The following is a 15,042-nucleotide window of genomic DNA, read 5'->3' on the forward strand; positions in this document are numbered from 1 at the left end:
GTGTGTGTGTGTGTGTGTGTGTGTGTGTGTGGCCCTTGTCTTGCTTATTAGTCAGAATAATTGTTCCTTGGGTCACAAAGAGTTGAAAACCCCCACTATAAAGGATTTTCTTCTTTCAGAAAGGAAAGTTTTGCATCAGACTGGATTGTCGCGCTAGATTTCGTTATTATTCCAGTATTTGAGGATTTCGAGGGATTTCATCAATACTGCTGATACTGATTATTGCGAAACCCCTATGGTGTGTGATATCTTAAATTCAGACTGCACCTTCTTAATCTTGGTTGACTGCATATTTAATCTGAGCAGAAACTGAACACGGATGTTGTGATGGTGAAGCACAAGAAAAAATAACTCTACATTTCACTCAGGGGATGTTTGGATTTGTACAATGTTGGGATGATCAAAGGAAGTATCCTGATCTGATCTAAATTAGGAAAAAAGACCTTGTTGAAAACTTTGTTTTAAAAGACAATTCCAGTATTAGGAAAATACAATGGTCCAGGACATATGTGTGTATTTGACACAATATTCCTTCAACAAGGCTGTTGAAATATTAACGTGCTCTAGGATTAATAAATCAAAGCCTTTACAGGTTATTTTCAAACCGGTGACATCTGAGGGATTACTGATACATCTTTAATGATCCTCTCTTTCATCATGGTGGTTAGATTTTGGTTGCAGCGTTCACGGCGAATGGAGGCATCCGGCTCCCGTCTGGGCTTTGTCGTCTGTCTGCAACACAAGAAAGATTCTATGAAGCAAAAACAACAACAAAATGGCGTCAGCTCTCATGGTTCTCAGCTCATTTTAGTTCATCTTCTCTTCACGGACATCTTTCACAACAACACACTCCAGAACATTAGTCTGAGTATTCTATTGCACTTACTCAAAATGGCTCAGGAAGCTCACGTGTTATTTTTTTTTATAAATATCCAAGGCTCGATGCTGTTGTGTTTTGGTTGTCAAGTTGAAATTCCTGAAAACTGGCAGGTGGCAGCGGAACTGGAATAGCCTGGCGGAATACTGTATACTAATGATGAGATAGACAAAAAAGAGGACACATTTGTTGTAAATACAGCAGTCAGACGTTAGTTACGTGCAATGCAAGGATGTCGAAGTTTTGTATAAAACTGAAGAGAGCGGATATGTCTTCCCACACCTCTGGGAATTTAATCTTCACATCAATGCTGTCTGCTGAGGCAGCAACAACTGATGCAGAGACCTCCTGCTTTGCATTTCTCTCATGTTGCTGGTAGAAGCCGAGAAGTAAAGCCATGCCTGGGATGTAGCTTTCAATCCTGAGGAAGGTAAATAGCTCCTTTTACAACATAGTATGTGTCATTCATATAAACACTTAAAATGTTTCAACCGTCCTACGTGAAGTAAAGTAAGTCGTTAAAAATCATGTGTCAGGATCTCTCTCTTTTTTCCATCCTCTTCATCTTTTCTGGATGCAGTCTTAATCGTACCTCTCACCTTTTACCAAACTCTGCCATGGTTTCTGGGATTCTGGTCCAGTGTAGCTTGGCCTTGACTGTTGGCTTAGAACCGGGTAGGCGTCCAGTAGCAGTTCCCAATGACATTTCATAAGACTGACATTCAGCTCCCCATCTGATGTGGGCCTGGACCAAACACAAGAGGTCAATCATGAGGGGGATGTCCACACACACACACACACACACACACACACACACACACACACACACACACACATATATATATTTAAGGCTAATTAACTGCAGGGGCAAACTGGAAGTGATATAGTTGTTTTTGTTTTTGGAGGGGGGTTACCGATTACTGAGCATACATTTGAATTAAAAACAAAACAAAATGGAGAATACCGGACGATGCACCTCAGATTTTGTAAACGAACATTTTTGCGGTTCCTAGTAGTCTCAGTTAGCTTCATGCTTAATATACGTGTCTGGCTCTTTCTGCATTCTGGAGTGACAAAGAAGTGTTACAGGGGAGGGAGGGTGGACTCCTTGTGGGTTCTTGAAAGGAAACATATACTTCTTGGGTGAAGTATCACTTTAAGGTAGTGAAAGAATGCTCTGTGAAAGGGCCTCGCAGTCTCATCTTTTTGGATGGTGACTCACTGTGACTAGTGTCTGTGAAAGAGTAGCGGGCTCCGTAATGAGCATTCAGCATCAGCAACCTTTTTAGTGAGAATGAACCAAGCACCATATAATGGACTCTGGATGAATTTTGGGGCTTTTTTATAACCAAGTCTTACCAAGCTGCTCGACAATGTGTCAATCGCAATCAGCTGGACATATTTTTATGGCTGTGCAGTAGCAAACATATTTCTCCTGAACAGATCCTCTCCCTGCAGCACTCCACTGTGGTTTGTCTCTTCAGTCTGCTCACCTTTATTGGGTGTGAATGCTCCGAATTACTCTGGAACCAAGAACATGCATTTTTTCTAAACTCTGACATGAACAAATATGATGTAGAATCTTTGATCGTTCCTTGGATCCTTCTGTTGCCCTGTGTCACAGTACCGCTGCCATCTTTAATGAGGACAGTGGTTTGGTTTTTTGTTGTTGTTGTTGTTATTGCATCTCTGGTTCCCCCTGTCACACCAAGCACTAAAATGCATTTATGGTTTGATACATTGTGACCACATTCAAAACTCAAGTATAATTGGTTATGTGTCTTCAATCCATATACAACATTTATGCAGGAGGAAATATGTAATCACACATAACTGAACCAGTGAGAGAGCAGCTGTTAGACAGCTAGCAAAAATAAGGTAAAGTAAACAAACAAAACCTGTTAATAAAACAAAGAAAACTCCATCTAATAGTGCTACATAACAGATGGCTACCAGCTTTTAATAGTCTTCCTCTTCTCCCTATTTTTGTTATTGGCTGTTGTCATTGTTTTTTCTTTGTACCTTTTGAAATGGAAAGGAAAAATAGTCCGATCTCACTGTGGCCTCTGGAGAGGCACATTAGCAGGTGTTAATGTAACCAAATGTATTTCTGATGTATTTTGTACTTTTGTCTTCTTTTGTCCTTTTATGGTCTCTTTTACCAATATACCTGCCGAGGGACTACGGATGTAAATTAGCATTCTGTTAACTGTGGCATATTGACCTATGCACTCTCACTGATCTCCATAGATATATGGTGTCCCTTTTGAAATTAAGACTAAAATAAAATTAATTGAGTAAGTTATTCTCAGATGCACTCTGAATACCAGACACATTTGAAACCGTCCTGATATATGATAATACTTGCTAAGCAGGATGAATCAACTGCTATTTTTTTAGGCTTTCATTAAGAAAAAATATATTATAGTACCAGCTTATTCCTTAATTTTGCACATCAGGCAAAAATCAGTTCCTCCTATGTGTTTTGTATCTTACCTTTATATCAGTGTGGCCATTTACAATGGTGTCCATGCACATTTTCCAGTTGGTGTCCTCTCCAACCTGGGACATGATGAGTTGGGTGCTCTGAACATTTGCCTCGGGCATGTAGTACACTGCTGCATCAAAACCTTCGGGCTTCTGGTCTCCACTCATGGCAAGAGCTTTGATGTTGAACACAGCTTGAGGTGCCGAGTCCAAGCCCTTTGGAAACAAGTAGAAAGGAGTCAATTTGAGTGTTTTTTTTTTTGTGCATCTAATCCATGGAGTACTGATCATTTTGTGGCAGGTGTAGAATTAATAATAACGTCCGTACAGTGTAAGTGCAGTCTAGATGTTGGTCTGTGTGTGTCAGATGATGAGGGATTATTCTGTGAGGTGAAATTCATCTGGGGTCACTCTCTGCGCTGTGTGTTGATCGTACCTCCATTAGGACGTTGTGGTGACTGTGATGGGATTCTCTCTGGCTGGATGCTGAATCAGAGGACCGGTCTAATCGCTGGACAGCTTCCTGTAAACACAATTTAGGAACAGGCTAACTTGAGCGGACAAAAAGCTAGAGCAGGTGCGAGGAGAATTACATTGCAAAGAATGCCAAATACCCTGGAAAGCTTCTTCAGGGTGCGAAGAAGTTCACGAGTGCTCATCGGATATCTGCTCGGGCCGGCGTTAACCTCCAAGTGAATCTTGTCAACAGGTTTGATTGCTTGGGCTGATAAGAGTTTACACAGATGGAGCAGGTCAGACAGAAGCTGTGGCTGGAGAAAGGCTACGGTACTTCATTCAAATGACATACAAATATAAGATCGCTAATACAGAAAAGGATCCATGCCATCTCCAGGGGGAAGAATACTTGGCTCTTTAACTTTCACTAACATGCTAACATTTTTCACAGATATGGAAAATAGACACAGAGCCAGAATATAACCCAGATGATTTCAAGAGCCTGAAATGTTTTACTTTTTTTTAACCAAAAATCGTCAACGGCACCCAGAAATACCTCTAAAAGCAAAATATCCTGCCAGGCCTGGAACAGTTTTCAGGGTCCAGGATCTACAATTTGATCCAGATGGCCTCCAAAGTTAATCACTTGCTCCTTGTAATACTTCATCAAATGTTTCCATTTGTTTTTAACATATTCTGCTCGCAAGCAAATCAATAAAATAGCAGACAGACACATGCTGTTGTGAATGTTACACGATAGTAAATGTTATCGTGACTATTGCAATTAATTTAAAAAATGTTATAATTTCTTTAAATGAGAGTCATAATCTTGTCTTTACCTTGGCTTATTGAGTGTAAATAAACACTTTTCAGGACTGACTTGACACTAACTGTGGTTATTCAAAGTATTAAAAGTATTGTGTTTACCTGGGACCACTTTGAGAGCCAATCGGGTGTATCCCAGGAAATAGTACAAAGGGTACTCCTCGTGGTAATACTCCCTCCGTAACTCAGATTCAACACACACACCTGCTCCATACAATTTACTATCCAAACACATTCTGGAATTTGGATGCCAGGTGTTTGGTGCCAGAGTCTGTTTGCATGGCAAAAGAATGACAATGGTTAATCTTTAAATAACATTTAAATGTCATAATCATGCAAATTTCTCCTGATGTTCCTTGCACCTCTGTTGATTCTGGCCTCACAATTGCTGGACCCATGTGGACAACTTCATCATTGGAGTCCATAGCACTCGGCATGATCGGGGTCATTTTCGCTAAAGCTGGTTCCTCAGTGTTCCTCGAGACTGCATACACATTGGACCTGTTGGTGAGAAAATGGAAAATTTTGAAATTAAATTAGATTTTCGTACAGTATACTGTATATCTGCTTTGTGAATACTTATCATGAGCTTATCTTGGTGAACGGGGAAGCCAAAAGGGAGGATTTGGTAATATAATTTGTTTTTGTTTTGCGATGGATCCCCCCCCCCCCTAGTTTTACATCGATTCAGTGAAATGCTGTTCATTTATCTGTATACTTAGCTGGAAACCATATTTTCGATGCATCTAATAAAATCTTGCATGAAGCACTCACATGGCATTCCATCATCGGCAGAGCAGATGGTCACACTGAGCCAGACAGCAGCTGCTACACAACATGAGAGCCACAGACTCTGAACAACAACCCACATTAGCTTCCCTGTGAAAAGCCTCCTTCCAATCTAATTTACAAACATGAACACACATCTTGTTCTGTACCACAACTTGTTGAAATAAACCAAACAAACATTCACCAGGGAAAACTACACAGCTAACGTTTGCAGACTATTGAGCTAATTAGATGCAAATGTGACTTCAGACTTGTAGTCTGTTGTGGCCACTGCTCTTTGAATCCCATGCTAGCATCAAATTTTTTACCACTGACTTGTTGCTACAGCCATTTTTCTTTATCCACCATTCCCCTCTTTAAAGTTCATTTCCACATATTCAAATTATTTCCCGTATAAATTCATGTTCAGGCTTAGGGTTTAGCTAAGCTTTAGGAGAGGCCTGCTACACACTTAACCTTGAAAGAGAACATCAGTGTTGTCCAGATAACATTTCCATTCACACTCCTAAAAGAATGTGGCCCAGACCACCTCCAAATGTGGTTGGAGCAATGCATCAAGGGTGCACTCACACCTGCAGAGCTGCTCTCTTGTGATGCTCCCAGTCTGAACTGAGCCTCAGATATATATATATATATATAGATATATATAGATATATATATATAGATATATATATAGATATATAGATATATAGATATATCTATATATATATATATAGATGTATAGATATATCTATATATATAGATATATATATATATAGATATATAGATATATCTATATATATCTATATATATAGATATAGATATATAGATATATCTATATATATATAGATAGATATAGATATATAGATATATCTATATATATATAGATATATCATTAAAAAGTTTGGATACAACTTCTCATGTAATGTTTTTTTTCTTTATTTTCATGACTATTTAAACAAAAAGTATGAAATAACTCAAACATGTTTTATATTTCAGATTCTTCAAAATAGCTACCCTTTGCTTTGATTACTGCTTTGCTCACTCTTGGCATTCTCTCGATGAGCTTCATGAGGTCATCTCCTGAAATGGTTTTCCAGCAGTCTTGAAGGAGTTCCCAGTTATGCTGAGCACCTAGAGATGTTGGCCCTTTTGCCTTCACTCTGCGCTCCATCTCATCCAGAACAATCTGGATTGGGTTTAGGTCAGGTGACTGTGGAGGCCAGGTCATCTGGCGCAGCACTCCATCACTCTCCTTCCTGGTCAAATAGCCCTTACGCAGCCTGAGGGTGCATTTGGGGTCGTTTTCCTGTTGAAGAATAAATGATGGTCCAACTAAACGCAAACAGGATGGGATGGCGTGTCACTGCAGGATGCTGTGGTAGCCATGCTGGTTCTGTGGGCCTTCAGTTTTGAATAAATCCCCAACAGTGTCATCAGCAAAGCACCATCACACCTCCTCCTCTGTGCTTCACAGGGGGAACCATGCATGAAAAGACCATCCATTCACCTTTTCTGCGCCCCACAAAGACACGGTGGGTGGAACCCAAGATCTCAAATTTGGACTCATCAGACCAAAGCACAGATTTCCACTGGTCTAATGTCCATTCCTTGTGTTTCTTGGCCCAAACAAATCTCTTCTGCTTGTTGCTTTTCCTTAGTAGTGGTTTCTTAGCAGCTATTGGACCATAGATGCCTGATTGGTGCAGTCTCCTCTGAACAGTTGATTTAGAGGTGTGTCTGCTACCAGAACTCTGAGGCATTTATCTGTCCTCTGACCTTTAATCTGAGGTGCCATTAACTTGTGATTTCTGAGGCTGGTGACTCAGATGAACTTATCCTCAGCAGCAGCAGAGGAGACTCTTGGTCTTCCTTTCCTTGGGCGGTCCTCATGTGAACCAGTTTCGTCATAGCGCTTGATGGTTTTTGCGACTGTACTTGGGAACACATTCAAAGTTTTTGCTATTTTCTGGACTGACTGACCTTCAATTCTTAAAGTAATGATGGACTGTCGTTTCTCTTTACTTAGCTAATTGGTTCTTGCCATAATATGAATTTCAACAGTTGTCAAATAGAGCTGTCAGCTGTGCACCAACTTGACTTCTGCACAACACAACTGATGGTCCCAACCCCATTAAGAAGCCAAGACATTCCACAAATGAACCCTGACCAGGCGAACCTGAGAAGTGGAAACTATTTCTGATGCCATCACGAAGCTCATTGAGAGAAGACCAAGGGTTTGCAGCACTGTCAAAAAACCAAAGGGTGGCTACTTTGAGGAATCTAAAATATAAAACATTTTTACAGTTATTTAACATTTTTTTCTTTGCAACACCATTCCATATACCTTGCTTCAAATATTTGATGTCTTCATCATGTATCTACAATGTAAATAGTAGTAAAAATAAAGAAAAAAAAAACATTGAATGAGAAGGTGTGTCCAAACTTTTGACCGGTTGTGTATATGTTAATTCTAAGAATATAAAATTCACAAAAATTCATACATACACAACACTACTTTTACAGCCATGGGCAACTTGGATTTAGCAATTAAGCTACCCTAAACTTTCACACACAGGAAAAAGCAAAAAGCAAACTATACCGACACTTCTTACGAGAAACTTTGAAAACTTTGAGAAGTACTGGACCAAATGACTGAACAACTTGTGAGTTTTGCTGGATGTTTTGTAATTTCTGAATTTAGTTTAAGATTGCATGCCCCTTTTCCCTAAGTCCTACCTGACAGCGAAGAGATCAAACTCATTTTTGCACGAAGGGATGTCGAGTTCAAATTTCTTCTCCTGGATATTGATCTTGGCAGCCATCTTCCATGGGACAGCAATTGGGGTTTTGCTCTTAAACTCTGAGCCACACTGGAACAACTCAGTGTTGATCCCATAGTAAACCCAGAAGTCCTTTGTGAAACTAAAAAAAAAAAAGAGAGAGAGATTCATTCAGAAGTTGTAGCATTGTAAAATGGTAAACCCGCAATGACGAGGAAGTCTCCACGGAATACGTTCAATTGTGTAATGCTTCAGATACTTCAAATGTGTGATATTTAAAATTTTAATGAACAGTGTAGACATTTACCCAATAAAACCATCGGTCTCTAGGGAAATTTCAGAAGTCAAGAGTTGTCCAAGACGATCCATTAATGGAGGATTTACTGCAGCTTTTGCTAAATAACACACACACACAAAACAAATAGCCAGTGATGGATCAAATTAAGTAGATCACCTAAAGTACTCATTTCATTCCAGAGTTGAGTTTTCTCAATTTGAAATATGATAGACATGCATTGGTTTACTTTTTATGTATTAATCAGAATTAACACAATCACTCAATAATCACTAACTTAAACTGAAAAGTATATAGAAGTCAACAAAAGAAGTGCTTAATTTTTCACTTAATTTCCAGTAAAAAAAAATATGAATAAATTCATTTTTAAGAAATCTTAAGTCAATTTTGCTCACTGCCCTCACAGATATGAAAGCTCACAAAAAAATGGTTGAGCTATACATCATGCTTGGAATAAGAATCTGCCTTGATTGGTTGTTCATTGAAACTTGACAGGTAATTTCATTTACTCCAAACAAAAAAATCTCAACTAGATTTTTTTTTTGTTTGTAATGAATAAAATGCTGTCAATGAAAATAAAAAGAAACAAGTATTAATCAAACAGGCAATATTTGTCAAGATAAACTGCATTAGTTTACTTTGTTAATAGAGTATACTTGGAAAATATACCTTTTTTTTATTAACAAAACAGAATAAACTTCAACTGGACTGCTTTTTGTGCAAGGAATGAATCTTGAGGTGGTTACAGTCTGCAGGCATTGAGGGACTTCTCACCGTTTACAGTAATCCCATTTATGGTTTCATAGTATTTGCTGATCTCCAGTGGAAGACCGAGGGTGGTAGCTTGGAAATAGCGAGCCTCAAAGATCAAGAAGGCCTTAGTTCGGTGCCATGAAATTCCCTTCTGTAAATTCTCAATCACAGCCCACACAGGGCTGTCTTTGCCTGCTGAAGGACTGACAGCCTGCAAGTGAGATCGAGTAACAGGATTTTCTTTTAGACCACATATGATCTCAGTGCTCATAAATGAATGATTAATAGCATTTTGTTGTTTGTTTTTCCACCTTGATGAAATTATGAATCCACTCTTTGTTAAAATCTGCATAGAACCACTCTTGTCCAGAGGCCCGGGAGTAGGCAGAGAGCACCGGCTTGTCGTTGGGTAGAATTTCCCAGTTTTGAAGCTAAAAATCACACAACAATGTCAACTAAGGATCATAATCCTATTACATCTTTTCACCTTTAGTCTCACTTTTATACTCACCACTCTGAAAACAGCCTGAAAATCACTAAAGCTAAGATCTCCTTTAAATCCAGGAATGCTACTGCCAAATAATTCCTTCAGTCCTTCAGCACGGATGCCCAACTTGGAAAGAGAACATCATGATTACTATTTATGATTAAGGACACATGTTTGATGAAAGTTTCAGGAGTGAACTTTACCTCCATTAGCTGCAGTATTCGACCGATAGAATAGAATTTTCCTTTTGTCATGAATTCAGTTGGAAAGATGTCCGTGGCACTTTTTAGCATGAAGACCTCTGTTGCTGTGCCAATCAGGAAATCGTCTGCATTGAGAACAAATCCAACAGTTAGCCAATGTTTTTCTCTTTTTTTAGAAGCTAAAAACAAAACTACTTCGAAAGTACCATTAAACCAGTCCATGCGCATTGCTTTGCTGTAGTGGTAGCTGAGACGACCAAATTTAGGAGCCAGGATTTTCACAGCAACATTACAGGAGGTAGAGCTGTTGGGAGAGACCACAAAAACAAGGTTACTTAGAGTCTGTTTCATTAAGAGTCTGAAAACCTGGAAAAAAGTTGGCATTGTTTTTGACTTAATGTTTAAGATGATTAAACGTTTTGTAAACTTTTGCTTGTCTTTAAAAAAAAAACAGTTTTTTTCGTGAGCTTGCAGCTTCGTTTTAGTGGCATCACAGTCGTACATTAGCAGTATAGTTTAACTAGGCTAACATTAGCTTTCCACTTTGAGCAAATGTGTTGAGGCTGGTGTTCATTTGTGAACAAAAAATGTACTTTAAGTCTCATTCAGTTTTTAATTTCTGCAATAATCCAAAATCCAATGTAAAAATCCTACTGGCTTTTGCTGAAGGCAGCCAAAGGTAATGCTAACTTCCAAGTTGGCTCATCCCTTCAGCACTCTATTACATGAACAATAATAAACAATACACTTCTTATTGTTTTGTTTTGTTTTTTTTTCCCCCATTTTTGTACTCACAGGAAGGGATTGTCTGGAGTAATGGATCTGGCCAGGCTTGTCAAGTAGGAGAATGCAAAGCTAACAACATGCAGGTCCTTTTCCTCCAACAGATGTGTGGTCACTGTGGACACCAGAGCCATCGGTGGCTTGGTGTCAAACAGCATCATAAAAGCCAACATGCGGATCTCAGCAGGGAGGTCTTTTTGCAGGAAAAGACTCATAGTGATGTCTTGGACCTGAGAGCAGAATATTATCATGATGAAGAAGCCAAGCGCCAAGGTCATTACTGCTTTACTTTTAATGTTGGAAAAACTAACTAACTAACTGTGATTAGTATAATGTGAATAGGGAGGAAACGCTTGCTTTCTATTATTTAAAGCATATATGAATCAGACATTTGCACAATTAAAATTTTTTTAAAAATTGTTCAAAGGCAATCATGCAGTCAAGAATGAAATGCTTTGAATTAATACCAAACATATTGCTGTCCTAACAGAGTTTTTGTATGTTACTTGTTCTTACACTGTGAGGGTCTCTGGCCGCAATAAGTCTCACAGACTGCACAGCGGCACTCAGCACTGGAGGTGGGAGAACCACAGGAGTGGCAGCCACTCCAGGGAGGAAACGCATGATGGTTTTAATGCTACCTGGATGACCTGCATTCCCCAGACCTCTCAGAGCCAGCACCATATCCGCCTCGTTGTTATTCCTCAGAGCTTCTGTGGCCATGTCCAGCAGTGGCTACACACAGTATTTTTTGATTTCATCAGAAATTAACATGTTAACCAGTCAAAGGAAGAAGAGGAAACTTTTAATTTTTCAAGTTTTAATTTTGAGTTAGTTTGAATACCTGAACGGCAGCTACTGGACAAGGTGTGTAATAGGCGCAGTGTTTGTACACCAGAGAGCCGTAGGCAAGCACCACAGTATGCCACACATAAATGTTGGACTTACTAAAAGGCATGCTCAGAAACATCTAGGAAAGAGAGACAAAGACATGATCATGTGACCCACTGGAATGTCATAATGAACTCAATCAGAATGGGTCCTCCCCTCTTTTGTAGTGAACTTACTTTAGCCATCTCGACCAGCTCAGGAATAGCTTGGAGGTGGTTTAAAGCCAGCAATAGAGTTTGCAGAGCTTCACCCCAAGACAAATCTCCAGCCTGAAACCTCATTTCCAGGAACTTCAGGATTCTGGCATCACTGATCTCAACAACTGTGTCCAAAAACCAACGTCTAACAAGGAAAAAAGCAAGTGAAGAGTTATTAGCTGGCAAGCCGAAGATCAGCAGTGGGTTAATGGGTCGTGTCGTAACGTAACGTGTGAAATCTGAGGTCAGATGTCGTATTAATACTTGTAAAATGTGGAATACAAGGTGTCAGTGCCTGCCTTCATTTTAATGAGCAAGGAACTTTTAAGAGACAATTGAAGACTCAATTGACTCAATTGTTCAGAGAGCACTTAGGCACTTAACCTGACTCTTCTCCTCTTTGTCCTGTGGGGTAGAATAAGTCAGAGGGTCCAAGACCCAGCACTTTGTGATTATGTAGCACTAACTGTGTTGTGTGATGTTGTATGTTTGTCAAAAAAAAAAAAAAAAAAGGGGAGGGGGGGCGACACTTCTTCTGCCACTAGATGGCAGTACCTGTGACCAAATCACAACTGAAGCACTTTTGCGCTTCCTATGGGCTTTTCCTTAATTAAGTCTAAATTCTTGCTTATGTTGTACGTCGCTTTGGACAAAAGCGTCTGCTAAATTAAATTGTAGAATTTTAGAAAGCAGTTTTTCAGACTCACCTCTCACTCCCATCATGCCTCATGCTGATGAATCTTTAATCAAAAGTGAGGTGTCTCACCGAAGCCATCTGAACTAACCAGGATTCTCTTTATCAGTTTGAGTGGATCTGAGATGTTTATCATCCAGTAATACTCATTCACAAGGAACCGACTGACTATGTGAGTTCACTGGTTTAATGAAGATTGGATGTGTTTAGGTGTGTAATGTCTGTCTTGATATTTGGCTGCCCGTGGAGACTGACAGTTAGGCCGTGGGTTCTGTCTGTTGGGTTCCCCCGAGTCGACTGCTGAACCCCAAAAGTCAGGAATAGATAGACTCGAGCTTGTTGGATGATTTGATCTGAGAAGCTGAATCTGGCTACTGTGGAAGTGTGACTATAAAGAAAACTGTGACAATTGATGTCTGCAAAGCCGGGATGATGGTATGAATAGAGTTCAGTAACTTCAGAGCACAATGGCAAGGTTGTGAGTGTCGTGTGTGAAAAGGATGGGGTGAGGAGAGGTGACTTAGACCTCTGAGCTGCTTATTAAAGGCTGCTGTCATCAGGTTGGTTGATATCACTCTTTTTCTCTTTTTGCTATGTTGCTATGGCAATACGTGTCCGTGGCTGTGAGTCGTCTTAGGGACCACTGAAGGTATGTAAAATTCCTTTACTAAGAAGTGTGAATTGTCCTAATTTATGAGCTCATAACATTCCATCAACATATGATTACCAGATACTCAACCTGTGCTCCTCATTTCCGGCAAATTGCTTCCACATCACATCTAATCCTTCATAAGGCATCACGCGTAGGAGCTGGTACAGCTTTATAACATCCTCAGTCGTTGCACTGTCAATGTTGTAACTATTGGCTTTAGCTAGACTCTTGATCAGTTCAATCGCCTGTGAAGACAAACAAAATAAAGCTCTCCCCCCCCCCGATGCAGTTTCTGGAAATATTTACAGGTCATGTCATGATGCAAAGGTGTTATTCTAGTTACCTTTGGTACGGGGTCGTCTAGGTTCTGCATCATAATGGGAACATTCGCTTCTGCATGGACAAACTTGTAAATGAGGTTGCCTTTACTTTCCATCGGCCCAAACATGACAGCTCTAGCAGTGTCACTCACATTCAGCAGCACTATTTCCTTCCTGCAGGAGAAAACCAGTCAGTACGTCTTGCAAATGTGCACTGTGCATGAGGCAAATTAATGCGTAGATATTTTCTTGTCTTACGTGGCTTGCATCTTGAAACTTCCGCCCTTCACATTGAAGGGACTGAAATGTTGTCGCTCCAAGCCATGAGCCCTGGTAATGAGACCCCCCTCTGCTGTGGGTTTGACCGTGTAAACATATCTCACAGTTGAAATGACAGATTCGCCTCTCTGGAATGGAAAACACAAGCAAAAATAGAGCTCATGTTGCTCAGATTCATTCATATTTAAGGAATCAGATGAATCTTGAGTGTTAAAAAAAAAAAAAAAAAAAAACTAAGCAAACAAACAGAAAAAATCGACCTGTTGGGATATTCTGTCGATCACAGCAGTTGCCATCCCCCGGTAGATGGCTGCCTTTTCCCTGCAGTTACTGACATCAACAACCTGAGTGATGGTCATGTCTTTTGTTTCCACGTTTTCTTCAGTAGCGTAGTTACTCAGACACTTGCCATGGATGCCAGTCTACAAACACACACACACACACACACACACACACACACACACACTGCATTTTGAGCAATGCTGTATAGAGTCAGTTCTAAAGAAATAATTATGTCATTGGGGGTTTGAGTCTCACCTCCTCCAGCTCATAGATTCTCTGTGTGGTCTTGACTGTCACTTGCAGAAAACCCAGTATCCCTCTAACAATGTTGACCACAGTATCAGAAATCTCAGCAGAGGCGCGGATGTCGCCGACATGTCCGCCGGCAAAGTCAAACATGAAAGGTTTGACCAGCTGGGCAGCAATGCGCTGGGTGAGCTTCGGAGAGGCCGTAAAACCACTTTTCCCCGGGACACCGTTGAACTCTTCGAAGCCCAGATCAGAAATCTTTGACCCAGAGAGTAAAAAGAGAGCGGTTTATTTGCTTGTATACAGTTTAATGTGGAATATTTGACAGATTTCAGATTGAAAGTCACTCATTCTCAAATGTCAGATGAAACCCCAAAAAGAGCCAAAAGTAGCTGCCACCGGTTTAATTAGAGCAGTGTTCAGTTGGCAGAGCATCTGACCTCCCCACATTCCCTTTTACAGTGTTTAGAGATTAAAGATTAGAGATCAGAGTAGAGATTAAAGAAGAGGCGGTACAACACCGTGAATAGAGTAGAATAAAGTAATAGTGATTCAACTTGACAACAACTGTTGAACTGATATAGAATTCATGTGTGATGCACCGCAAATGATTTTTTTCGCTTAAAATAAATCACATCAGTGGCTGCACTCCATTATTGACTTACAGATATGCAAATATTCAGAACATGACGTTGAGTTTGGACTGTGTCTTACCTGAAGAAAGAAGGTTTGAGCAGACGCACCGACAATCTTGACCTTGC

General features: G+C 40.0%; 2 protein-coding genes across 4 annotated transcripts in view; one reads left to right on the top strand and one right to left on the bottom strand.

The window, feature by feature from the left end:
* The window catches only part of LOC147249750 (uncharacterized), a 189,610-nt gene that overhangs the window by 42,421 nt on the left and 132,147 nt on the right, over positions 1–15,042 (top strand). The gene's annotated exons all lie outside the window — the stretch shown is intronic.
* The window catches only part of vtg3 (vitellogenin 3, phosvitinless), a 15,950-nt gene continuing 913 nt past the window's right edge, over positions 6–15,042 (bottom strand). Inside the window, exons 3-28 of the mRNA XM_086225513.1 lie at positions 14,996–15,042; positions 14,288–14,539; positions 14,011–14,172; positions 13,730–13,878; positions 13,495–13,645; positions 13,239–13,396; positions 11,785–11,950; positions 11,562–11,687; positions 11,234–11,452; positions 10,730–10,947; positions 10,141–10,238; positions 9,935–10,059; positions 9,756–9,857; positions 9,556–9,675; positions 9,266–9,455; positions 8,504–8,591; positions 8,153–8,338; positions 5,008–5,146; positions 4,748–4,916; positions 3,979–4,088; positions 3,801–3,887; positions 3,374–3,580; positions 1,477–1,622; positions 1,160–1,298; positions 887–1,030; positions 6–732 (exon numbers count right to left, since the gene is read on the bottom strand). The exon at positions 14,996–15,042 is cut by the window's right edge and continues 105 nt beyond it. Coding sequence (XP_086081639.1) covers positions 923–1,030; positions 1,160–1,298; positions 1,477–1,622; positions 3,374–3,580; positions 3,801–3,887; positions 3,979–4,088; positions 4,748–4,916; positions 5,008–5,146; positions 8,153–8,338; positions 8,504–8,591; positions 9,266–9,455; positions 9,556–9,675; positions 9,756–9,857; positions 9,935–10,059; positions 10,141–10,238; positions 10,730–10,947; positions 11,234–11,452; positions 11,562–11,687; positions 11,785–11,950; positions 13,239–13,396; positions 13,495–13,645; positions 13,730–13,878; positions 14,011–14,172; positions 14,288–14,539; positions 14,996–15,042 — 3,662 coding nt within the window. The 3' untranslated portion in view covers positions 6–732; positions 887–922. The remainder of the gene's footprint in view (positions 733–886; positions 1,031–1,159; positions 1,299–1,476; positions 1,623–3,373; positions 3,581–3,800; positions 3,888–3,978; positions 4,089–4,747; positions 4,917–5,007; positions 5,147–8,152; positions 8,339–8,503; positions 8,592–9,265; positions 9,456–9,555; positions 9,676–9,755; positions 9,858–9,934; positions 10,060–10,140; positions 10,239–10,729; positions 10,948–11,233; positions 11,453–11,561; positions 11,688–11,784; positions 11,951–13,238; positions 13,397–13,494; positions 13,646–13,729; positions 13,879–14,010; positions 14,173–14,287; positions 14,540–14,995) is intronic.

Source organism: Aulostomus chinensis, chromosome 14, assembly GCF_037954235.1.
Source record: "Aulostomus chinensis isolate RoL2024-O1b breed Wild chromosome 14, RoL_Achi_v1.0, whole genome shotgun sequence".
Lineage (NCBI taxonomy): Eukaryota > Metazoa > Chordata > Actinopteri > Syngnathiformes > Aulostomidae > Aulostomus > Aulostomus chinensis.